General features: G+C 44.8%; 1 protein-coding gene and 1 long non-coding RNA gene across 3 annotated transcripts; one reads left to right on the forward strand and one right to left on the reverse strand.

The window, feature by feature from the left end:
• Positions 1 to 239: 239 nt before the first annotated feature.
• On the reverse strand, positions 240 to 7,407 carry LOC132327195 (uncharacterized). 2 transcript variants are annotated; one of them, XR_009486485.1, is made up of 5 exons: positions 7,231 to 7,407; positions 7,015 to 7,129; positions 6,454 to 6,531; positions 3,490 to 3,616; positions 240 to 707 (listed from the first exon to the last, which is right to left on the reverse strand). It is a non-coding gene; the product is annotated as an uncharacterized LOC132327195 (long non-coding RNA). The 2 variants fall into 2 exon arrangements; XR_009486484.1 differs by lacking the exon at positions 7,015 to 7,129 and having other exon boundaries at positions 7,231 to 7,394.
• A 22-nt stretch (positions 7,408 to 7,429) lies between these two features.
• Positions 7,430 to 16,338, forward strand: GABARAPL1 (GABA type A receptor associated protein like 1). Its single transcript, XM_059846116.1, has 4 exons — positions 7,430 to 7,653; positions 11,200 to 11,278; positions 12,276 to 12,394; positions 13,679 to 16,338. Exons 1-4 carry the CDS (start codon positions 7,564 to 7,566, stop codon positions 13,742 to 13,744), a joined length of 354 nt encoding a protein of 117 aa, XP_059702099.1. The 5' UTR covers positions 7,430 to 7,563; the 3' UTR covers positions 13,745 to 16,338.
• Positions 16,339 to 24,349: the final 8,011 nt, after the last annotated feature.

Genomic DNA, 24,349 nt, shown 5'->3' on the forward strand with positions numbered 1-24,349 from the left:
GTGATCTGCAGGGTGCCTGCAGATGCAGTCTCATTCCTCTTGCCTTCAGCCTAAGTTTTCTCAGGATGGCAAGAGGTCTTCAAAATAGAAAAAAAAAAAGAAAAGAAAAAGACATCTGCAAAGTTCTATTGCAGCCCAATATTAACACTAAACTTCTGGAAATTCCCAGTCATTTATAGTAAATTAAAAAAAAATGGAAACAATCTGCATGTAAATGAAAGACAGCATATATACAGACAGTATGTACACATCCTTTAATGCCCTGCAGGATACATAGAATGAACAGGGTCTCGTTCTGAATGGGATATATAGCAATTCTGAAATGGTAGTCACAAGTTCTTATATTTGAATTAAAAAATATTATATATGTACCAACAGATCAAACAAGGGGAGGAGCAAGAACACTACCTCTGAAATAAAGCTCAATCATATTTTCAATGCATTCATATAGTATCCTTTTTTAATTCCTAATGTTGCTGTCAAAACCAGATCAATTGAAGTAAGACCATTTAAAACATGCAAGCCATTTCTCAGACTGAATAATTTGTGAGTCTCTCCTGGTCAATACAAATATGCTGAACCAGCCAGAAATATTAATGAAACTGGATGAACATAGGTATGGCCCATCTGTAAAACCTTGGACTAGGCTGTCAGGAGAAGGTCAGTGTTGAACCACATCAGTGTTGTCTCTACCCTGGATTCAGCACCTGAAACCATTAAAGCAGCAGAACATTAAATATCACATGATGATTCATTCAGCCATGAATAAAATGCATGTATATGTTAATGTTGATATGAAGGCACAGGACACATCTTTTTGAAATGCCTGCATGGCCCTTCCTGCTGAAGTAACCAAATTCCAACTTTAGTTTAGTTTAGTTTAGTTTAGTTTAGTTTAGTTTAGTTTAGTTTAGCTGGTCTCCTTTCCTGTGAAATACAGAAAATACAGTTATTTTGTAGATAGGAAGAACAAGGGCAATATTGGACAAGGTCCAACTACTAGGACTAGTCCCAAACATGTTTAGGAACCTAACTGCTGTTGAGATTACAACTGTAGAAAATTTTAGAAAAGGTTGCTAAAATAGCTTCAGGGATAGAATAAAGCTAAATTGAACAACCAAAACATCTTTGATGATGCCCCAGACCTTGACCAGTCACTGGAATTTTTTATTTAAAGGAATTTAATGAGGGTCATGATTTTGAGGTCACAAACTTCTTCCTAAATTGTCTAGTCATTATTAACTGTACCATTAGCAAGTGATAAACTGGAATGGAATAAGTAAAGAAGTGACATATAAGTTTATGTCCCTTCTGCTATTACACCTTTCTTCAGTCTTAGAATTGTAGAATGGTTTGGATTGGAGGGGACCTTAAAAACCATAGGGTTCCTACCTTCTGCCATGGGCAGGGACAGCTTTGGCTAGACCAGGTTGCTCAGAGCCCTGTCCAGCCCGGCCTTGAAATAATAATAATAACTGCTTGTGGAACACCTGTTAAGAGTGACCTCTTTTATCAGCTGCTCTCTGAAGCTTGTGAAGGCCTGGCTGCACCAAGCTGCAGAACATTTCCAGGAAGACTCTTGTTTACTCCAAGTAAAAGCCTGAAGCAAGCAGAGACATTTGAGTCTGCTGAACATATGTCAAGTACTGTCAAGCCTAGAAACTCCCTGGAAATCTTCACAGTGCTTTCCAGGGGGAACATCCAGCTCATCCTGCCCGCAAACCTGAAGCTGTCCTGGCATTTAACACCTGATGGTGACTCTGCTCTACAAGGCAGCAATTCTGCCGAGAAAGCCCAATAGTCCCAGTAGTCCCAGTGCAGGAGCAGTCATTAAAGCATCTTTCAGTTCCTGAAAGCCCTTCCTGCAGTCAGGCTCAGCTCTCTCTTAGAAAGGGGCTCAGGACTGGACAGACAGCCCTTTTCCTTCCTGGACCAGGCTCCTTTGTCCTTGTGAACCAGTAAATATCCTAAAGCACAAGACCAGTTCTGAAGTGAAGCCTTTCCACATGATGCTCCCTGAGCAGCCCCAGTGCTGAGCTGCAGCAGTTCCTTGGCTGCAGGACAAACTCGCCCAGCTCATTGTGCCACAGGAGCCTGCAGCCACACACTGGACACTGGGGATTCAGCCTGGACTGCAGCCAGAGCAGCACCTTCTGAGTGGTTTCCCATCCCTTTTCTTCTAATGCTAACACCATCAGATCTCTAGGCACAATGCATACATTCCTTGCAGTAGTCAGGATAATTCCACAAATTAAAAAATTTAAAAAAAAGAAAAAAAAACCACCCAGCATACAGCGGGTGGTCCATTGCATTCCTTTTACAAAACAGCATTCTTTGCAAAACGGTATTTGTAATTTGCAGTCCCATTAACTGGTCACTTTTCACAACCATTAAGTTTATGTATTGGCCACCAATGATTACAATATTCAACAAGCTGTTTTCATGTCAGGGGGTCACCCCTCCCAAACCCCCAACCCTTTCCAGTTCCTTAGGGCACAACCCAAAGGGGAACCCTTTGGGATCCCTTCTCATAGGATCTATGAAGATAGCCTGAAATAAACAGGGCAGGAGATATCTCTCCTTTCTTAATGCCTTTTTTATAAGTTATCAGGGCAAGGTTGGAAGGCCCGACGGATCCGCGGGTTCGTCATTGCAGCTCCCTAGAGTGAGTTGGAGGAGGAGGCATATGCAGCTTTGTCCACCATGGGGGCAAAGCTAGGAAATACAGCCTCACAAGAGCAGGCGAGGGTATGCACACCCCGGAATCTCAAATTTGAGTTGGCAGCCTCGGGTCCTGGCTGTAACCAACATTTTCTGAAGTTGTGGTGAGGGGCCATTAAGGTTTTCAGAGTCTCTGCTGGCTCCTCACCTGACCCCTGATGTCTAGAGACCACTTTGATCTCTGAATTCCATATTGGCTCGCTGGTTTAGGGGTTTATTAATTGAGTTTGGAATAGGGGCTTGCCCCATTGCATTTTGGCTCTAAACTTATCTGCATATCAACTCCTGGTTCCCTCCCCTCTACCATCTGGGGGGATGCCATCCTCTCACCTGGCCACAAGCAGGGTGATGCTGATACAATAGAGTGAATTCTCAACCATAGATGGCTAACGACCCGATACTTAACAGGTGATTACAACAAGCAGCCAACAAAAGCACTCCTCTGCCAGAACTGGTAATTCTACAACTTTTGGAAAAAAATGGGTAACCCTTTTTTTGTTCATAACAAGCCCCATTCCCATACTTACCATCTTAGGAAAGAAACTTTTAACACCTTTAAAACCTTTTACAATCTTTCTATAACTTCTTACAATCTTTTACAACTTTTTAGAACCTTTCCCAAAACCCAAGTAGGTTTGAAAAACCCCTGAGCCTCACACTGCAAACTTTCTATTAGTGCAACTTATGGGCAGGGAACGTACCTTCAAATAAAGTACCTTAAGTAATGTTGTATTCTTTTCCCCAGAAAGGGCAGAGTGATCTACTCACCAGACCAGGAAACAGGAAGATCTCCCTGAAAATATTTTGGTGTGCCCTGGAGTGCTGATGATTCCTCTGGTCCACTGAGTTGGCACCTCTTTGTCCCATCTGGAGTACCAGAAACTGGCACCAAAAGCTGGGAAATAAACTCTTTAGCCAGTTCGTTAGGGTAGAAAGTCAACATAACTTTATTCTGTGGTAGGGAACATGGGTATAACTCCACAGAACATGCCAGTTGTCAAACCTTTAATTATTTATACATTTGAGAAAAGAAATTAGTGTTCATTGGCTTACAAGCTACATGGTTCTCTTCATTAAATAGTATTCTATCACCTATTGTTATTTATTTATTGTTTCTAATGCAAATTAATCCACATTTTTAGTCTTTTTATTATTTATTTCTTTTTCCCAGTTAAAGAGAATATCAGTAATTATCTTTGTTAGCTTCTCCTTCATCTCCAGTTTCTCTAAGTGTCTTTGGTTATAAATTCTGCATTCTTTGTGTCCAGGTCTCAACAAAAAATTTCTCTCTCTGGTTGAAGAGCACTGAAGCATGTCAGTCTCTAAATTTATAATTTGTTTTTCTAACACATGGGCATCACCCATAGCTTGCCTGTCATCTGTTACCGAATTCATGGATTAAATCTCCTTAAAGCACTTCCCTCCCTACACCACTGTACAGGCTCCTTTTAAAAGGAATATTAACTTGTTTGGTAACAGTGCCACCCTTAGGTTCCCCTAAAACACGGAGTACTTGAGAAAAACCGGTTTTCAGAAACATCCCACTGGCCCCACTGTGGCTATTGCTCCTATTTTCACAGGAACAATGATGCCCCTCCCCAACAGGCCACTCCCAATCACTGGCTGGAACAATGGATCTAAAACTCTGCTTCGCAAGTCTGGGCTGTTGTCCTTTGCTGCTGCTTTTGATCACGCAGCAATTGTGATTGTGTTCCTTAATCTCCTCAGAACATCATTTGTATGCCTTTAAGCACCTTTAGCTGAAGCTGGGCCATACAAGAAGTATGATAAGAAAAAAAAAAAAAAGGAAATTGTAGAAAATAGAGCAGCAAGACAGCAGCCAGCATGGACAATACAGAGTGCTTTCCTAGAGGAAAGGAAAACATTTACACAATTAGACATTGTTTACTAGGAGTGACTAACCCCGTGCCCTCATCCAAGACCAATGTGCCCATACTGGCTCTGAAGGTGCTACAGATCCAGTGCCAAGAGAAACTGGTGACCAGTCACGAGGGATACAGCAGAGACATCAGGCAAGAACTGTGCCATGGGTGGCAGCGAGCAGATCAGAAGCATGAGTGCCCTCAGGTATGCCATCTGTGGTTTAATCACCATTCAGACCACAAAGTACAAATTTTCCAACAAGAGACTTTGATATGCAGAGTCCATACTTAAGATTAAAAAAAAAAAAATTAAAAAAATCAATCTGTAGAGGCATTAATTACCAAGGGGAGGTAATAATGAAATAAATATGCATGTGAGTCCAGAGTCATAAGCAGGAGGACTGTATAGTACGGCACAGGCTGCAAACCCTGCCCCCAGGTTCTGTGCAAATATTTTTGTCTCCTGCTCCTATGGCTGCATCATTGGCAACGCTTGGGAAATCCCTTGTAGAATGTACTCATATGACCTGCAGACACAGCAGTACAGTCCGTGCCCAGAGCTGTTCTGACACTCTAGGCTAAGAAAAAATATATTGTTTTGATAGTCCTTGAAGGAGCACTTTGTGCTGGCAGTCCAGGGTAGGAAAATTAGCCAACACCATTTCCAGTTCCTCCCTCTGGCAAACAAATGCAGAACGTGGGGTTTGTCACATGCCCATGGGCTGACATTTTAACAACTCTAAGTCAGATGTTTAGGTGTTTGTCATTGCTTCTGCATGTATCATCTTCCTGCCTGTTTTGCCAGTGACGTTATTGTTATTATTGAGGCTGAAGGAGAGAGCTGGGAATTCAGTGCCTGATGAAGTGGGGAAGCAGGAGGAGCGAGTCTTGGGACTGCACATCCAGGGCTGCACCATCAGGGCAGGGAGAGACTTCAGTCAGGGGAGTTGCTGAGGAGAAGTCACCCAGCAATCTGCTCACAGGACCACGTCTTTGCATCAGAACAGGAAAAAAACCTGGCACTTCTCTCTGATTTGTCATGAGAAATTAAAACCAGGTGTTACCTTAGCTGCCTTGGGAGCAGTCCTGGGGATAAAACCAGCAAGTCACAGGATAAGAGGAGTTTGAGATCAGTCTGTTTAAATTGCCAGAATATGTTGGTGGCTTAGGTGAAACAGGCTAGAAAACATCCTCTCTTTTGCGCTTGAAGAAGAAGCACCACTACAGACCTTCAGTACACCTCAGCAACTGCTGTGCTGCATGCAGTTAGGAAGCAGGGAGGCCAAACACAGGCTTTATATAAAAGTTTAATGCCATGAAACCAGAATTTTCCCTGGGTCTAAACCCTGGGGTTCCTTCAATCCAAGCTATTTGCTATGGGACTGCAAAAAAGAATTCCTTCCTTCTGACTCACCCCTCTGAGCTCCTCTGACCTGGCAATCACAGGAGAATGTTTACATCTCCTAGGACAGGCAGAAACCTGTGGATGGTGCTTCCTGTACAAACCTGATGCACACGAATAGTGAAGGCTGGGACACACTGGCTGTGACATTCCCACTGTGGGCTGCTTGATCCTTAGGAGATTTGGGCATGCCCCTGCTGGAACTGACCATTAGCAGGAAGTCACACTACCCCGTACTAAATAAAAGTATTTGGTATAAAAAAAGTACCGGTAATAAAACCTTAGAAAGTAAAAGACCTGCAAGAGTTTTGTGCAGACACACTTCAGCCATCCAAAAGTAGGTGTCATGATTCAGGTGAGAAAAATCACACCCCAACACACCTTTTCCCACCCCTGTTCATCCTCAGTCAAGACTTGGGGTTGAATTAGGAAATTTGTGTCTTTTACCTCTGCCTTTGGTGGGGCCATGGAGAATCACCTTATGCATCTGGCTGTTCCACTCATATTCCGCCACAGCTAAAATACCTGTACAGATAGAAGATCAGCCTTGGCAAAATTCTGCTTCCTCTAGGTAAAGTGTGCAAAGAAAAAATGATTTAACACAATCCAGTTCATTGTCCCTAGGGTAGCAGCAATTGATTTTTATCCTGATTTGAGCATGCTGAGCCATTCATTAATACCTGCTCTTCTGCTGATCAGTGAATAATTTTTAGTTGATCTACTCCTAGGGGGAAAAAAACAGATATTGTATGTGCCAGCTGAGTAACTGGGCCGAAATTGGCTCGCTGTTTCGGCTTGTTTGCAGACCTTTAGCTATCAGCTGTTTGCAACACCCATTTGGTGTGACACATCACATGGCACACTTTCTGCCACCGAATCGCTACTGACAAGGCAACAAACCCGATCCGACAGCCTCGGGGACGAGAACAAGCGATTATTTTTGTGTGTGCCTGTCACGGAGAGCACAGGTCACATTCACTTGGACCAGCGGGGGCATTCGGGCCTCACCCGCGGAGCCCCCAGCCGTGTCCCCAGGGCGGTGCGGTGTCCCGCTACGGCTGGGGCCGTGTTTATAACCCTGAGTCACGCTGCGGAGGGCGGGCGGCGCTCTGCTGCCTTTAAGCTAAAAAAAAAAAATAAAATTAAATATTTATTTGTTTGTTTGTTTATTGCCGGGCAATAAATCGGTGCACGAACAGGACGCGCCCTTCCCTGTCCCCTCACCTCTCCCCATCCTGGGCACCGCGCCTCCCCGTAACGTCAGAGCGCGGCTCGGCTCGGGGGGCACCTCCTCGTGACGTCACGGCTCGGCTCCGCGGCGGGGGCTCCTCCACGTGACGTCACCCCGCCGGGGGGCGGGGGCCTGTCCGTGACGTCACGGCGGCGCTGTGTCGGGCGGCTCCCCGTGAGGCGGGAGCGGCCGGAGCTCGGCGGGCGGCGGGGCCGGGCGGAGCTCTGTGCGTAGCGCGGCCGGGGCGGAGGCAGCCGCAGCAGCAGCAGCAAGCGCAGCCGCACCCGCAGCCGCAGCAGTCGCGAGCGGAGGGACAGCCCGGCGCCATGAAGTTCCAGTACAAGGAAGACCACCCGTTCGAGTACAGGAAAAAAGAAGGGGAAAAGATCCGGAAGAAATACCCCGACAGAGTCCCCGTGAGTGCGCGCTGCCAGGGCGGCCATGGCTGCGAGCCCGGGCTCGGCCGCCTTTGTTTTCCGTGCCGGCCGTCGGCTGCTGCTCGCCTGTTTTTGAAGGCGAAAGAAATGAGTTTAGTGCAGATGATGGTGATCTCGCTGCTCTGATTCAAATCCCCGGCCGCTTTTCTCCTTAGTGCGAAGCTGGGGCCATTTATGATGCGCGAAGGGCTGCAGTGTGGGTGGGGGGTGGAATACACCTTTTCCCCTGGGATCCGCAGTAACTCCAGTGGGAACGCTGCTGATCTTTTTCTGGCATGCGTAGGGGTGAGTGGGGAAGGAGCTCACCCTTATGGAGATCAGTGAGTGGGTTAAGTGGGTATTCTCCATACTAAACATGGTCTGCATCCGGGTCATCGCATACGTCCCTGTTATATTTATTTTTACTTCAGTTTGGCATGTCTTTTCGATATAGCCTTGCTCTTTGCATGAGCAAAAACATGATACTTCTCAATCCTTTTGCCCTCCTGTTTAATCATCCTGTGGAGAAAATGTCACTTGGAATGCAAGGTCATCTAGCTAAATTTTGCTTCCTCATTCTTAGGCCCCTTTGGAGTGCCTGTGGGAAACTTCTGACTTCGTAATTCTGAATAATTATTGGGACGGAAAAAAAAAGAAATGACAAATCTAATTAAGTGTAGAGTGTTTTTTCCTTTTTAATAACCATTTTGCAAGTATTCTTTTTTTCCATCCCCACTGGAGAGGTCTGCCCTAGATTTACTGCACAGGTGTACTGTATTCAAAAAAACTGGGAAAAGCTAATGATAAAGGGGTAACAGTTACACCCCATGTTTTTCCTGCAGGCTAACAGCATGTTTTATCTTGGGAGTGACCCTCAAATAGACTTGAAAAAGTTTCTGAAAGTCAGTATTTGGGTGCTTTTGTTCTCTCTGGTTTTGGGAGGCTTGGCATAGCATAGGTTGAGCATGTAGCAGGGCAGCTTGAAGTGTGTGGGGTTGGGTATTTATGATGAGGGCTCTGTAGGTCGGGTCCTACAGAGGACCCTACACCTTCTCAGCACAAAGAGAGAAGGTGTAAATTGAGGATTAGCATGGCAGATTGCACAGCAGCCATGACAAATGTGTCAGGAAGAGCCCTGTGGGGAGCCCAGGACCAGGCCCAGTCTGGCAGGAGGTAAAGGAGGTCGGGATGGGGGGGCATCAGCAGAACTTTGTGAAGAAAACCAGGACCAGAATAACAGGGTGTGCTGGAGTTAAGAATTATTGGAATGATGCATGGCAAGACCCAGACGTGAATTATTAGGGATAGCCTCTTGTCAGAGCTGCATACAAAGAAATGAATGCAGCACTCTGTTCTTCACATCACTTCTGTGTCTGCCCTTCCTGACAGCAGGATCCTTGAAGATGTCATCCTTTTGGCTGCCTACGCTGCAGTGCCGTGATACATCTCAGCATTTTGATGAGATTTCACTGCCCTGCATTATCACAGTCACCACTCAGCAGCAGCTCAAACGTAGATAGTCTGTATTCTGCCCTTAGGATTTTCCTTGTAGGTTTTTTTAGGTATGTGAAGGGTTTAGTACTTCAGAAGAGATAACCTGTATTATCCAGCAAACTGACTACAGTTGCCAGTCAGATTAGCAGAGCATCTCCATTCCTTGTGTGCATCTTTGCAGGAGGGAGATGTTTCTTAATATCTCTTAAATCAGTGGATCTACAAGCCCCCTCTTCCCCCCCTCCCCCCCCCCACCCCCCCCAATCCAGTTAGGGTAGTCACAGCAAGTAGTTTGGCTTGTCAGTAGGTTTTTTTAATTGGAGGCAAGAACTAAAGGTTTCTCCCCACTGCAGTTTACTGTGTTAGATTCTGCTTTGTTTGGCTGTGCTGGTAAAAAGTGCGAGAAGTGCTGTTGCTGTTCAGTGAGATTGTGGTACTGTCCTTCCCTCACAGCATTTATCAATTGCATCTTGTGCAGAAATGCATGTCCTACTCAAACTGCCTGAAGGAGCTTGAGTGCCTTGTGCTAACTTAGGTACTTGAAAATCTTGAAGTAGCTGAGGCAACCGTGTTTCTGTTTTAAAATCAAACCTGGAAATTTCAGAGGGTTTGGCTGTGCTGACCACATTGAAATGGAACACAGGGAAAAGATGTCCTAATTGGTACCTCTCTGGTGTGAGATATTTTGCAGACACTCACTTGGCTCTAGAAGGATTCAGGTTAGCACAGCACCATGTCCAGGATAAAATACACCAAGCTCATGATAACATTTTGTTCTGGTGTGGTGTCTCAGTGGTGTAGCAACATCATTTTGCTTCCAAAGAAGGCTTAGTCCACAGCAGTTCAATCTTTTCTCTTACACAACAGCTGTATTTGCTGATTTGGGTTGCCAAAGAACAATGGGAGCATGGAACCCTTAGAAATTAGTCCCACAGTGTTTCAGGCGGAGTATTTACTAGTATGGGGCCTAAGGGAATTAAAAAGTTTAGAAAGTTCAGAAAATCCAGCTTTAGATTTAGTTTGGGTGTTCAGAATGGCTTCTGCAGAACAGCAAGCCACATAGATTGAAACGTGATGTGTCTTTTACCACTTCAAAAATACATATCACAAAAAAATCCTGCAGTTTTTTTCTGCACAAACACAGTAGTTCCAAAGGTTTCAATGGAAAAGGAGATCAGGTCACTTTGGAATAATTCGTTTCTGAGGTAAATATTTTGCCTAGCTCTGCTAGCAAAAATTATCTTTTAGCCAGAGACCTCTTGGTCTGTTTGATCTTAAAGCTGCTGAGTATTTTTCTGTGTTAGAATATAAGGAAATTAGTATTTTTGTCAAGAGATCTCAGTGGGTCCAGTTGCCCAGATGGTAGGCTGGTTTTAATTATTGTGTGTTTACTTGACTAAGGAAATGTCCATAGCTATGTGAAATATGGATAATAAACTTAAAGGATGTCAATTTCAGAGTAGGTGATAACTCCTGAAGAACTGGAGATTTAAAAAAATATTCCCCAATAAGCTGTAGTTTCTCTTTAATTCTTTGCTTCATTCTAGAGCACTTGGTGTTGGTGAAAGTAGAAATTGAGATGTGGGACTACTGGGAGTAGGGCTGATTTTGTGCAAGGCAGTTTGGAACTGTAACCTGGAAACAGTTTAACTTACTTGTGTTCATGTATTACCCTCCTGACAGCTTCTTCACACAAAATTAACCTGAATTTGGAACGTCAAGGTGTCCTATTTTTTTTTTTTTTCTCAGCCATCATGGTTTATTTTTATGTCTGTTCTGGACTCCTTTTTTACTTACCATGCTTACTGCTGCAGGCCTGGGCTCCCAGCACAGCTATTGGGAGTGATTTTAGGTTGTCTCCTGTTCTTCTTCTTTAAATCATCTCACCTGTGTGTTCTTTAATGTTGTGTATTTGTTACAGATTATATACCTCAAGGCCTGCTAGCACCATCAGAGGGTAATATCCTTATCCACTGATGCTTTTTGGACCACTTTGGTTTATGACACTCGTCATCTGTTTCTTGCTTTCTCTCTCTCTCTCTCTCTCTCCAGGTAATCGTGGAAAAAGCACCCAAAGCCAGAGTACCTGACCTAGACAAAAGAAAGTATCTCGTGCCTTCTGACCTCACAGGTAACAATGTCTACCTCCTTTCTTCCTGATTTTCAATGAGAGAGTCTCAGAAATGCTTTTTACTCTGTGATCAGCACAAAGAAAATATCCAGACAGGTTCAACATGTCATTTATCTGCTGTCTTTGTTATATTTATACCTTATAGCCTGGATTACAACATGCAGAATTCTCTGAGATCTTTTGAGGTATCTCACTGGCTTAGCTAGTGTGTCACAGCTGAGTTCTAACCATGACAATAGTGACTAACTAAATTGTGTGTCATGGGCAGTGTCGTGGCCAGTCAATGACGACCTAGCTGCAGAGTTGCCAGAGGCTGTACTCTTGTTGCCAGAAGAGACAAGTTCTTGCAATAGTCCCATCCTTTTTCCACCCCTGTAGCTGTAGTCATAGCTACGAAGTTCTTTTTCTGAATGGTCATGGTGATCTTGAGTGTGATTACATCTGTTTTTATTTAAGAACATGAATGAGTTAAAGGAACAGCATTTCTTCTTCTTGCAGTATTTAATGGACTGTGAAAAACTTTCTTGTGCAATGTAGTTCAAGTAAATAATAAGGATTTTTTTTCAGGAATGATCTAACCATTTACACCAAGGCTAAATTCTCTAAGGTGTGTCTTTGATCTGTAGGATTTAAAGGTTAAGTTAGTTAAAGGTCTTCCCACCAATTCCCCTCCGTAGAGCATTTCATACCATAGTAGGTGGAGTGTGGATTTAGAGGGGCATGTACATAGCATGGGGTGTGTACCTGAGAAACTGCCAGCTCTGAGTGGAATGGCTGCTCATGTGGTTACAGTCATGAAGTTACTGCTTTCTTTTCTTGTTTGCTTTCCTGCATTGTTCATGTTCCCCTACTTTTTATATGCAGCATATGACTTCCACCACCAAAAGAAAACAGCCATGGTTAGGGTTAAAATACAGAAATAAACAGCAACAACAACAACAAAAAAACCCCTCCAACATTCCTTCTGCATCTTAAGGCATTCTTTGTTCCTCTTCAGTTGGTCAATTCTACTTCTTAATCCGAAAGCGAATCCACCTGAGGCCGGAAGATGCTTTGTTCTTCTTCGTCAATAACACCATCCCTCCCACCAGTGCTACCATGGGCCAGCTGTATGAGGTAAGCCTGGCCCTTTTCTCTTCCCTTTCGTTGGCAGGAGCAATGTCCAGAAGTGTCAGTGGTTTCAGCTTGGTCACAGATGCCTGAACACTGGCACCCTCTTGCCCTGAGCTGTATCACCTGATCAGGAGAATTCCATCCCCCACTTAGGAGCCTGAGGAGCCTTATCAATTCAACTGGTTGTTTGCAGTTGAAAGGGTTGTGGCAAATACTTGCCCCGGCAATGATATATTGCTTCTACTACTTTAATAAAGTATTGAAATAAACCACTTCCTTTTCAGCGATTAGGGCTGGGGAGGGTGGAGAAAACAGGTTTTGCTGTGTATACCAAAGAGATTTCCTTTTAGCCAGTAAAAGGGCCAGTATCACTGGACATCCATCTGTCTCTGAGGAACACTTTTTCTTTGTCTAGAATTACTTTTTCCTCACCTACATAGTGTGAGGACTATGTAGGATGCTGCGAGCATTGCTGCCCACTATTTCTACTCAGCAGTGCTATTTGATCAACCTTAAAGCATATTGGATGTCCATATTTCTCAGTTCCATAGCCATTATATCATGGGTGGCTTGCAGCCTGGATTGATTTCTCCTTGATTTCTCCTTCCGCTGGTGTTTTAATAAAAGAGCTGTGGCGTGGTGCTGTGAGCCTTGTTTGGCCTGTCACTTTTTGACAATAACTAGACACTTCATTAGTCTGTGTACTGATGAAGATAATAAAAGATAACACAGGCAGGGTGCTTTCCAAATCTGAACATGTTGAAGGAAAGTGTCTGACTGTCCAGAGCTGAGGTCAGATATCTGTTGCTGGCACTCCACAGAATTTTTGTGTCAGTGTAATCACTTAACAGCTTTACTGCTCATATGTAAAACAGGACTTAGAAATACAGCCACTTGTCAGTGTTCTGAAAAATTAAAAATACCATCTAGAGGTGATTTTTGACTTGTTAAATCCTTCCAAGTCTCTCTCTTGATCTTAAGACCATACCACTGCTGAGATACTGGTGAACAGTCAGAGCTCTTTCTCTTGCATGCTTGCAACGCAGCCTGGCTGTGGCTCTTCAAGTAAATTTCCTGTGTATAGAAATGTGCCCTGCCTATGTGTAGAAGTAGAGCTGTGGCCAGAGTTCTCTTTGGTCTTGGGAAGCGAAGCCTTCCATGTAAACAGAGAGGAGCAGTGGAAGAGAAGTTACCTGCTCGTGTTACTATGTTCTCTGGGTTGAGCTTTCTCGCATGCAGTGAGTTTCCAGCTTTGGCTCCTCACTTTGTCCCTTTGTCCCCTGGCAGGATAACCACGAGGAGGACTATTTTCTCTATGTGGCCTACAGCGATGAGAGCGTCTATGGCAAGTGAGCAGCAGCCCCCAGGCATGCAGGCTGGATGGACTGATGGAATGGATTGGTGGGGAGGGGTTTGCTGGAGAGGCAGGAGGAGGATGCATGAGAAGAGAAAAAGAGAACTGGAAGTGAACCTCATGCACAATGTCATCAGCTTCCACGCATTAATTATCACCATTATTTTTTAAATTGAGGGGAGTCAGGGTAGGGGGACAGGGTGAACTTGAAGACTAAGGAGAGGTTCCACACTGGGGGGGTGGGGAAACTCCACTGTTCACAATTCTTCTCTTGCCACAGCTGGAAGTAGTTAGTGCTGGAGGCTGCTAGACAAGCCAGTGTAGTGAAGCTCCAAGAGAGTGACTAGGCAGGATGGCCATTTTCATGTAACCCTTTCATTGGATGAAGAAGGCATGCCATGTATTGCACACTGACTTTGTCCTGTCTTGTCCATGGCTCCCATTTTGTGAGATGTGAAATACTTCACTCTGCCCACACAAGACTGTCCTGTGCTAACAGTCCCACTCCATCTACTACCTGTGAATTGTTCCAAGGGTATTGTGTTTCCCATCATTTCCATCAGTATTTAGAAGGGCTGGTAGGTCTGTCCATCAGTATTATTAGAAGGGCTTACTCTGGGGGCTGGGAACTCCTCAGCTGTGAGACATGAAGGTTGGGGAAAGGAAGGAAAAATTCTGCAATTTTTTTTTCCTTTGTTGCTTTAATTGCAACTGCTGGACAGAAAAATGACCCTTTTTGTTCTTTTCGGTGTAGTCAACTGAAAAACTCATAAGCACAGGGCTAGAAAAGACCTCAAGAGCCCACACCAGCTCTGAGACAGGACTGAGTATCCCAAACATGTCCACCATGGCTGCTCATCAAACTTGTTCTTACTGAACTTCAATGAGGAAGATCCTGGAGGCTGCTGAGATTGTCTGTTCAGTTCTTAGCTAGCCTACAAGTGAGATTGCTTTTCCTGATACCTAACTTTAGTCACCCTTGCTGTGCATTAAGGCAACTAACTACTAGTGGTCTTGTTTTTGGTGAACACAGAAAATTATCTATCAGTGTTGTCCTTGTACCAGTCTTCTGCAGATGCGAAGATGGCAGAGCTCCTATGGGTTTAGCCTTCCCTTCCATGTCTCATCCCTGTACAGCCCTTGCACCACGTGCACAAGCGTAGGAAATCAGTCACTGCCACATGTGTTTTGCTGGCTTTTTGTGATTGGCTAACAGTGCCTCTCTATGCCACAAGAGAGGTTCTTTTAGACTTGAAGGAAAAAGGGAATAGATTATCTGTAGGTTTTTTTCTTACTTTGTTTTAAGCCAGTGTTGTTCTTAGAAGGGTGTCAGATGCTATGTGAGCCTTAGGCTGTCATGCCAAAGCAGTTTCTTCTCAGTGGCACGAGCAGCAGATTTTCCCATTGCTGCCGTAACTATGATGAAGGAGTAGGTCTTGGAGAGTGAGCTGACTTTCAGGAAAATTCTGGGGTCTTACCTAAAAATCAGAGAAGTTGGCCTGAATTACTGTAAACATTCCTATATTTAAAAGAGGGACCAAGAGGGAGCAAAAGAGAAGAAGGATGGAGAATACAGGTGAATTCCAAATTAAGTTCAAGGCGTTTGCTCAGTTTACTTGTCAAGTTAGATCACCATTCCCTGTGTTCCTCAGGAATGAGAAGTCAAGATGAGTGCTCCTCTGAGTGTGGGGAACAGGAAATCAGGTTTCAGCCTTCTCTGACTGTTGTTACGTGGAGGTGCATGAGGCAGGAGAGCTGATGGGAGTGTCAAGTGGGAGTTACTGGCAGAACCGTGTGAAGGTCAGGGAGGGCAGTGTGGTGGGGTGGGAGGGTTACTGCCTGTGTGGGTGGAAAGTACCAGAAGAATGGGAGAGAAGGGAGGAGCCACAGAGAATGCAGAGTAGTCAGAATGGGCAGACAGAAAATGAGGGCACAAATGATCAAGTGGTTGGCATAATATCCCCAGTATTACATCCTGAACTTCAGGTTTGCTGTTCCATCCTGTGTTCATCTGGAATAAATGTGTTTGGATGAGTTGTACCTACTGCCAACTTGGATAACTGCACTGCCCACACTGCTCAGTCCTCTCTTTTAGACTTGCTCTCCTTCAACTACCAGTCTTTCTTCACATCCTTTGGGTGCAAATCTGCATCAATCTCTTGTTTTAGGAAGCTCTGAATATTCTGAAGCAGAGGACAGACCTAGGAGGCTTTCTAGGATAAAAGAGACGACACAGGCAGATGGTGTGCTGCTGTCCCACTTGTTCATGCCAAGCACGTAGTTAAGCACACTCAGGGGAGAAAGAGTTGGCATCTGGGGTGTTTGGTTCTGTGTTCAGTCCTCCCCTCTCACTGCTGAGTTTAAATGACACGTGGGACTAGTCACAACTGTTTGTTACGTGTAGAGTTTACTATTTAGTTTAGTTCTTTTACAGTTCTTTCAACTGAAGTGTGGCATTTCTGTTTTTGTGCTAGTATTGTACAAGGTAATGATGGTAATTTTTTTTGTGTTGGTTAGCTGCAGGTTCTTGTAAAATAAAGTTCAGACTAGAGCTTAATCAACTTATCAATAAAGATGCATTTGAAAAATCCCAGATTGGTGCAAAATGGGTGACTAGCATTTCTTCCCGATGGGGGCTTGTAAATGAGGGGACAACTTTGCTAGAAGTTTTGCTGCTGCTTTTTCCCACAACCCCAGGTTTACTCTTTCCTGTCTCGCAGGACAAGTCCCATCTCTCCTATTTTTGGTGATATTGTCACATACACACCTGGCTGTGTCTTGCTATGCCACTAGTGGGACTTTTAATTAGACCTGGATGATGTAAGAAAGTCTTAAGATGCATAATGAATGCACTGATGCATTTTCTGCCATTTTAAGGCCTTGAACAGTGATAGGGCCTCAAGAGCATCACTAGCCTTACCTGTCCCTGCCAGGCACCTTGGGCCACCTGTCCTGATGCCCATGGCCCCGGACTGTTTGTAACTATCCTGGTGCTGTCCCTGTCAGCCCCTCAGGATTGCGGCCACCTCTCCTGGTCCTGTCCCTGTCAGCCCCTCAGGACTGTGGCCACCTCTCTTGGCGCTGCTGCAGCAGGGCTGACCTGAAGCTGCCCTCAGCCCTGTACGGCCCCCTGAGGCCCTGCCCTCAGCCCTGCGCAGCCACGAGCCCGCTGAGGCTCTGCCCTCAGCCCTGCACAGCCACGAGCCCGCCGAGGCCCTGCCCTCAGCCCTGCACAGCCATGAGCCCGCCGAGGCCCTGCCCTCAGCCCTGCACAGCCATGAGCCCGCCGAGGCCCTGCCCTCGGCCCTGCACAGCCATGAGCCCGCCGAGGCCCTGCCCTCGGCCCTGCACAGCCATGAGCCCGCCGAGGCCCTGCCCTCGGCCCTGCACAGCCATGAGCCCGCCGAGGCCCTGCCCTCGGCCCTGCACAGCCATGAGCCTGCCGAGGCCCTGCCCGAGGCCCTGCACAGCCATGAGTCCCCTGAGGCCCTGCCTTTGCCAGGCCCTGGCAGGTCAGTGGGATTCCTGCCTTGTCACTTGCGGATGGGGCTGGTCTCCACATCTGGCTGTGCTCCACTGCCTCTGGTGGGTGCAGTAGGACAAGTCCCATGTGCTGTGCTGTCCCTCACGCAGCCACGCATCCATCCTGTGTCACCGCAGCCATGCCACAAGGTCCTCTAAAGGTAGGAGAGCAAAGATAAGGAAATCTGGGATCCCTTGAAAAAGAAGCCTGCAGTAGTGACAAATGAGGCTGCTTTTCCTTGTGGATATTTGTGCACTGAGGGGGAAGGAGTCCTGCTGGGAGCTGGCAAAACCAGTGGGTGCCATTTGTTCAGCACCATGACTCCAAGCCAGGCTCTGGCAGTGCGTGAAGAGGAAAGGGATGCATGCTGTCATCTGGAGAAGCAGTGACAGACGTGCTACTCCCTGCCCCTCACTCCCTGCCTCCTTCCGTGTCACCTGTGGTTTGTGTGGGTCCCTCTTTCTGAGGGGGCAGGAATGGGCCATGGCCATGCTTCAGGGGGACCATTGGCTTCAATGAGTGAGGGAGTTGCTTGGAGTGATAAAGTGAAGAATTACAACACTGAAATCTACAGGCATAAAACTTGCTATGCTTAATGGGACCTTTTCTTCCTGCTGCATACAGAGGGGAGCCATTGTGAGAGCTTCTGTTGCTGCTGCTGAAGGAGGCAGTAATTCATCCTGCAATGGAGCCTGCCCACAGCAGCAATTTCTGAGCTCATATCCACCACTGTGACTGAAACAAGCTGCCCCTGTATGGCAGAAGGGTGCTGTGACTACAGCCAGATGGGCATAGATGCAGCTAAAAGCATACACTATTAGCTGAAATAATTTGAATTTCAGTTTCAAATACAGTAAAGATTTTTCTGTGTGGATTGTGGTATCGTCTGCTGCTCAGGTAGAAAAGTGGTATAAAGTATATCTAAGTAGTCATCTCCCACTCCCCCTCTCACCCCTTTCCTAGGAAACTGGTGCCACAGATGTTTGTACCTGCCATACTGCTTTGTATGTTTGTATCAGTGCCATTGCTGAGAGGCACTAACACAAAATGTGCAGGCCAGTACATAGCTGAATGTAATTTACCTGGTCCAAATGTGGAATATTAGCTTGTGCTCCAAGGCTTTTATTTATAACCTTTGTTTTGTGGATTATAGAAATGGTATTAAAGCAAAGCCTGGGGGAAATTATGAACTCAGCTGGTTTAGAGAGGTTAAATAATTAATACTCTGCCTTGGTCACTATTGCTGCACCTGGGATCCTTTTTCCAGTCATACTGGTGCTTTCCTTTGAAGAAAATATTTTCCTGGAGCAGAGACTACCCAAGTTAAGAGATCACTTATTTTGGGGCCTTACAACATCACTGTGAAGGACATATCTGGACTAGTATAAAAAGTCCCAAGTTACGCTAAACACTAATGTTTTCCATAAAACAGTCATGTCTGAGATGAAATAAACACTGATTAAAACAGAAATAAGACTACCAGAGGGAGAAAGTCACTTGGTAGTCTCAGATGAAAATTGTTGTCACTCAGTCTCAGATGAATGCTTCCCCAGGGTGAGGCACAGAGAGTGACTGGAGAGCTCATTGCTGGCAGGGCACTTGCAGGACTGACCCAAGCAGAGCACAGCTGACCACAAACAACTGCCCCAGCCCCTGTTGCCAATCTTTAGGAGGTGTTTGTGTTCCTGGAAGCTTGCAGGCATCCCAAAGCACAGCCCAGGCCTGGATATAGATGTGTTAAAGGAATTAGTTAATATTCTACTGAAAAAGCTGGATTTTGCAGCACCTTTCCCTAAAGGAAGGGTCTGATTCTCCCTGATTTTGCACTCTGGCCAATGCCATCTGCATGTTGTACTGTTCTTTAGGAATTAAAAGATTGTTAACGAATGCTTAAAACAGTGCTACATGGAAGCATTGGGAGAACATAAAGGTCCTAACTTTCAAGTGAGGACATTGCTAGAACTGCAGTAAGGTTAAATGTACTGAATTATTAGCTGAAGGAAAAACTGATCTGATTCATTTCCTGACCAGTCTTTATTCCCCCCATATGTGGGAGGAGTCTTTGTCAGAGCTCAGGACCCTGTTTTGGCTTTTTGTCACAACCCTTTCTTTATCACTTGAGCTGCCTCCTGCAGTGTCCACACGCCGTTCAGAAACCTAGAGAGCTTTCTGGAGGTAGCAGTGTTTGTGCCTCACCATCCTTAAGCCAATGGATAAAACCCTTTCAGGCTGATAAAACCTTGGGTTTGCTAGCTTGCTACTTGACCCCTTTACCATTTTCCATGTAGCGGCAGACCTTGAGGTCAACAAATGTAAATCCTCACATTAATAAATTCCTACTGTTTGCAAAGGATTTAACTCTCTGCTGTTTACTAGGGCAAAAGCATTCCCACTCAGTGTTGCCAGCACGTGTCAAGTGTCACAGCTGCCACCAAATCTGCAGACTGTTTCCTTGCTGCTGAAAATCCAGCTTTGCTCTCCCAAATAGGATCCCTTCTGCTAGTGCTCAGCAGATTATGGATGCTGTTCTCAAGGGACTGATGGGGCACAGAGAGTGACAAGAGGGTGGCAACTGCCTGCAAAACTTGAGAGTGTTTCCTAATGTGTCAGGGAGATCAGGAGTTCATAGCGTATACACTTGTACAAAGACAGTTCTCCTCCTTGGTGGAAACCCTTTACCTTTTCTTTGCCTCTTGGGTCCTCTGGTATGCTGCTGTTCCTCCAGTAGCACCTGCCCTTTTCCCAGCAAGATTAGTAAAAAAGCTTTCCCCACCTTCTGGTGACCCTCCAACCACCTTCTCTCTCAGAGATGACAGAAGACTGAGATGTTCTCTCACGCAACAGCCACCCCCTATCTCCATGACCTGGGGTTCAAAGACATTTTGCAGCCAGTGAGCAGGGCTGAAAATGCCTCACATCTCACATCATTCCCACAGTAAATACACACCAGTGAACACACCACCTTGCCCACACACCCAGAAGTGTGGCTACTTCCTGTACACCACACCATGCTTGTCCCAAACACACCTGGAACACAAACACATCCACCTTTTCTGCCACGCCTTCTACCACAGAGTGGAAATGAACAGTGAAACGCAGGGTGGAAAAAATGCATGGAGTAATACACAGTCATGGGCTTCGGGTGACTACAGAAAAACTTGCAAGTGAAAAAGGAGGGAAAAAAGAACCTGTAGTGCTCAGAAAAGTCTACAGCCACTAAAGTGCCTCTCATATATGGAGGGCAAAGAATGCCAAGAAAGCATTGTGTCACGGGAAACCCTGAAAGAAGGAAGCCCACTACACACAGACATATTTCAGTGGTAAAGAAATAAGAAATTCCCCTCTTTCCCTTTGCAACTGAAGGTGAAAATTAGAGTCTGAAAAAGCAGGACCATTCTGACTAGGAATGAATTGTGCTGGGATGAAAAGAGGGAGGCAAAGCTGGTGTATTTTCAGTTTGTGGAGTGTGGATGGAGGTAGTAGCATGGTGGAACAAGGTGTGGGAGGGGAGTGAGGACAGATGAGTGAGGAGACTGCAGGATATAGATGAACCTGGCAGAATTGTGTGGGAAGCCCAGCACTGAAGTAGCATCTTGATTTCCAAGGCAGGAGTGAAAAGGACTTAAACTAATGCCAAAGGTATTGCAGAAAAAGCTCCTCCAGATTAGGTGGGTGGTTGCTCCAGCAGGCATTCAGGCTGCAGGTACAGGATATCCTAAATGCTTTTGCCTGTTACCACATAGAAAATTCATGGCAGGGCAAAGGAGGGAGCAGCTCACACAGGGAGGACCCTTCTTTTTCTTTAAAGCTGTTCTGAGCCCAAGAGCAAAATGAGCATATTATTGAAGGAGTGGTATCATTATGCAGACATGCTGGCAATCTAATTAAGTGTTTAGGAAAGAGAAAGTAGAAAACAATGGGTGAAACAAGCCCTTTAGAATGGGAGCCAAGAAAAGGCAGGGGTGAAGTTACAATTCACTGTGTAAAAATGTATATAATAGTGATGGAGAAGGTGGTAATACAAATTACAATCTGAAATAAGTATTGCTCCACTTTCCAGTGGTTGTTCAGATGTAACATTAGAATATTTCAGATCCCACTCACTCAGTACATTTTTTCCAAGGAGCATAGAGCAGAAAATAAGCAGTGACCGGTCTGATTGTATTTCATTAGTTTGCATGCTATTACTTCACACTTATATACAAAGTTCCATATACCAGTCTCAGTTCTTCCAGAAATTATCTGTTTGGACTCTCAGTGGCCCCATGGGGTAGCTCTTACTGTCTCAGCCTGCTGCTGGGGAAATGGAGGTGCAGACATGTGGGCTGGCTTGCCTCAAGGCCATACAATGAAACAGAGTCAGAAAAAAAAGCCTTGTCTCCCTGATCTCTAGAACTTCTAATAACAGGCTTCTGCTCTTTACAAAGCACAATTTGAAATGTGGATTCTTTACATTCATAGATCTTTCATTAATGAAAAAACCCCCTCATTAGCTCTAGGAACACAGTGTTGTAACATTTTGATGTTCTGCCATTTGTGGACTGGAAAAGCTCTGATTTCTTTGCCAGAAGCAGCAACAATAAGGTAGTTCCTCCTCTTGACATACTGCCAAGGAAACACTGCTGAATTGTCTTTGAGCAACGGCTCTCTGCTGTATCCCTCTCATTGATACATTTATCTGTGCCTTCTTTCTCTGGAACAAAATAGAAATCACAATGCAGGCCTGGGGAAAAATAGGCTCATTTTCTTCTTGTGATTTAAATTTTGTTGTATTTTTGGTAACTTAAAAGAATTTGGTATCTGGTCCCCTATTTTACTATGAACATGTTTTATAAACTTTGCAAATTTTGACAGTTCCAGAAGGCAGAATGAAGTGGGTATTTGTGCCAGTTTCTGATCTCTTGAAAAATCACAAAGCTTCTGAGGCAGGTTCATATTTCAGCATCTTCTTTTATTGTAATATTCTCATATTTTTCCAGAAAGCAGAGAACACAGACAAGTAAGGTATCCCATGTAGAAGGAGCTGTAATTTGATATGATGCACTCACACTTCTCTTGACTCAGTTGTTGTAGGCCAGTTATGTCCCAAATAGCTTGGACATTTTCTCTGCTTTCTGCAGTTGGTGTTGGGTTGTCCAAACTACAAAATTACAAAAATCTCCTTTGCAAAGAATTCTGGGTCAGAGCCTGCTCCTCAGGGAGGATCTGAACATGCCACCTGGTCTAGCAGCCTATGCTTGAACAAGATAATAAAGAAACAATTCTAAAAGGATAGTAAGCTATGCTGGGCAATTAAGATTGAGGTAGCAACAAGAAAAGAACACCACTCAGTGACTTAAAATCTAAGCTTCACTTGCTGAGGAGGATGATTTAGTGGGCGGCTGGCAATTTCTAGCTGTGAAACACAAACACACACACACAAATAATCCAACTGAAAACTCTATTTGTGAATGTGAGGGGTACCAGGGGCAACAAGTCTGTATTGAGCAGGGTTTCTGTAGCAAGGCTGCCAGGCTGCCGTGTGCAGGAGCTGCCTCACAGCTACTTCCAGATAACTTTGGTATGGATGTGAACAGCCCAGGATGCTTCAGAAACCTCAGCCTGTCAAAGCCAGTCAGAAGATCCCCAACAGAGAGTGTGACACCCCTGCTCAAATAGATTTAAGAAAGAGCAACACCCAGAGCAGGGACATATCTGAGGGACTGTGGTTTGTGGAAAGCCTGTATCAGAGTGGAGGAAAATGAGCCAAATGCATGGATTGGCAGAGAGAAACCACTGCATTCTAGACTCAGCCTCCTGCACTGCCCACCGCATTGAAGGGACTGGGAGAGATTGAGTGTAATACGTGGGAAAAACAAGGTAAGTGGGACCAAGAAGGTCTCAACCTTCTCAGGAGTGGTGTTGGACTGAAATTGAGTTGGGAGGAAGAGGGGGAAAAAAAAAAAGGGTGTTTACTAAAATATTTGTTTAATAGTTTAGTTTTTCTTTTTTTTCTCAAAGGCCGAGTCAGTAATCAAAAATTTGCTCTAGGTGATAAATTAAATTAAATTTTCCAAGCCAAGACTGCTTTGGCCATGACAAATTCCCTTACTCCACCTGGTAAAACTGTCCAAGAGCAACCTGTTGGCACACCTTGCTCCTGTACCAGTTCCAACTCAAGTTTAGCCTTCTGTGTGATGGGGTTCCTGTCCTCAGCAACAATTGTTTAACTGCCTAATGTAGGTGGCCAGAAGGTCACCAATTTCATCATTTTCAGGCAATGCTGCTTCAGATTTCTCCACATGTTAATTAACAGTCATTTTTGGTGTCACTAATATGTTACAGTGATGCAAGGTTGTTACCAGTTCCTCTGTGTTTCTCTCTGAACTGTACCTGAATTATTTGGAACAGCAAGGATGTAGTTCAGAGCCTTGGCTGAGCTTTCCCCATGTAGCTGTTTGTGCTTTCCTTGTTTTCCCTAGGACTTACCAGATTCAGGTCTCATTTTGTCTGAGTGATAGTTCTGGGCAAGTTGCATCACATGACAAGCCTAACTAACTTCCATTTCCAAAGGATCTCAAAGCAATCTACAGAGATTGATACTAAAATTATCGTCCTGGTTATGGAAAGGCAGCTGTTCTTCAAGCTGCAGAAAACAATCACAGCTCAGTTACCTACAGGGTAGAAAAAGCATTAAAACCTCAGGACTCTGAAACAGGAGAGGGGGAATACTGTGTGCTGGAACTGGATCAATACTTGCAGAAATACTGAAGATAATTCATTCATGAGCATAGTTTGAAAATAATATTCTGTTTCCAAATGGCATTGTTTTGATTGGAAAAATGAAAGATGTAAGCTATGCATAATGTGGGAGTTTTGAAAGCAGTAAAAATTAAAGACTAACTTACATAAGGAAACAGCAGAGAAAAAATATATAGGGTGGCTAAAATTTGGTGATTGTGTGATTTCTGTGGAATTTTGTACTGCCTCTTAAAAAGTACAGAAAAAGAGATGGGTTGAACTAGTCTAACCTTGTGTGAGTCAGAAAACCCCCAGTTATTTTGATTTTCCACTTTCAACAACTATCATAAGCTTTTTCTAT

This window comes from Haemorhous mexicanus, chromosome 5 (assembly GCF_027477595.1).
Source record: "Haemorhous mexicanus isolate bHaeMex1 chromosome 5, bHaeMex1.pri, whole genome shotgun sequence".
Taxonomy (NCBI): domain Eukaryota; kingdom Metazoa; phylum Chordata; class Aves; order Passeriformes; family Fringillidae; genus Haemorhous; species Haemorhous mexicanus.

What these genes read in the sequence shown, in the direction of transcription:
- GABARAPL1 (XM_059846116.1), top strand. Translation starts at nt 7,564, where the DNA reads ATGAAGTTCCAGTACAAGGAAGACCACCCGTTCGAGTACAGGAAAAAA. An exon ending in CGTGCCTTCTGACCTCACAG is followed by an intron (nt 11,279 to 12,275) that starts GTAACAATGTCT and finishes GTTCCTCTTCAG; the next exon opens with TTGGTCAATTCTACTTCTTA. An exon ending in CCATGGGCCAGCTGTATGAG is followed by an intron (nt 12,395 to 13,678) that starts GTAAGCCTGGCC and finishes GTCCCCTGGCAG; the next exon opens with GATAACCACGAGGAGGACTA.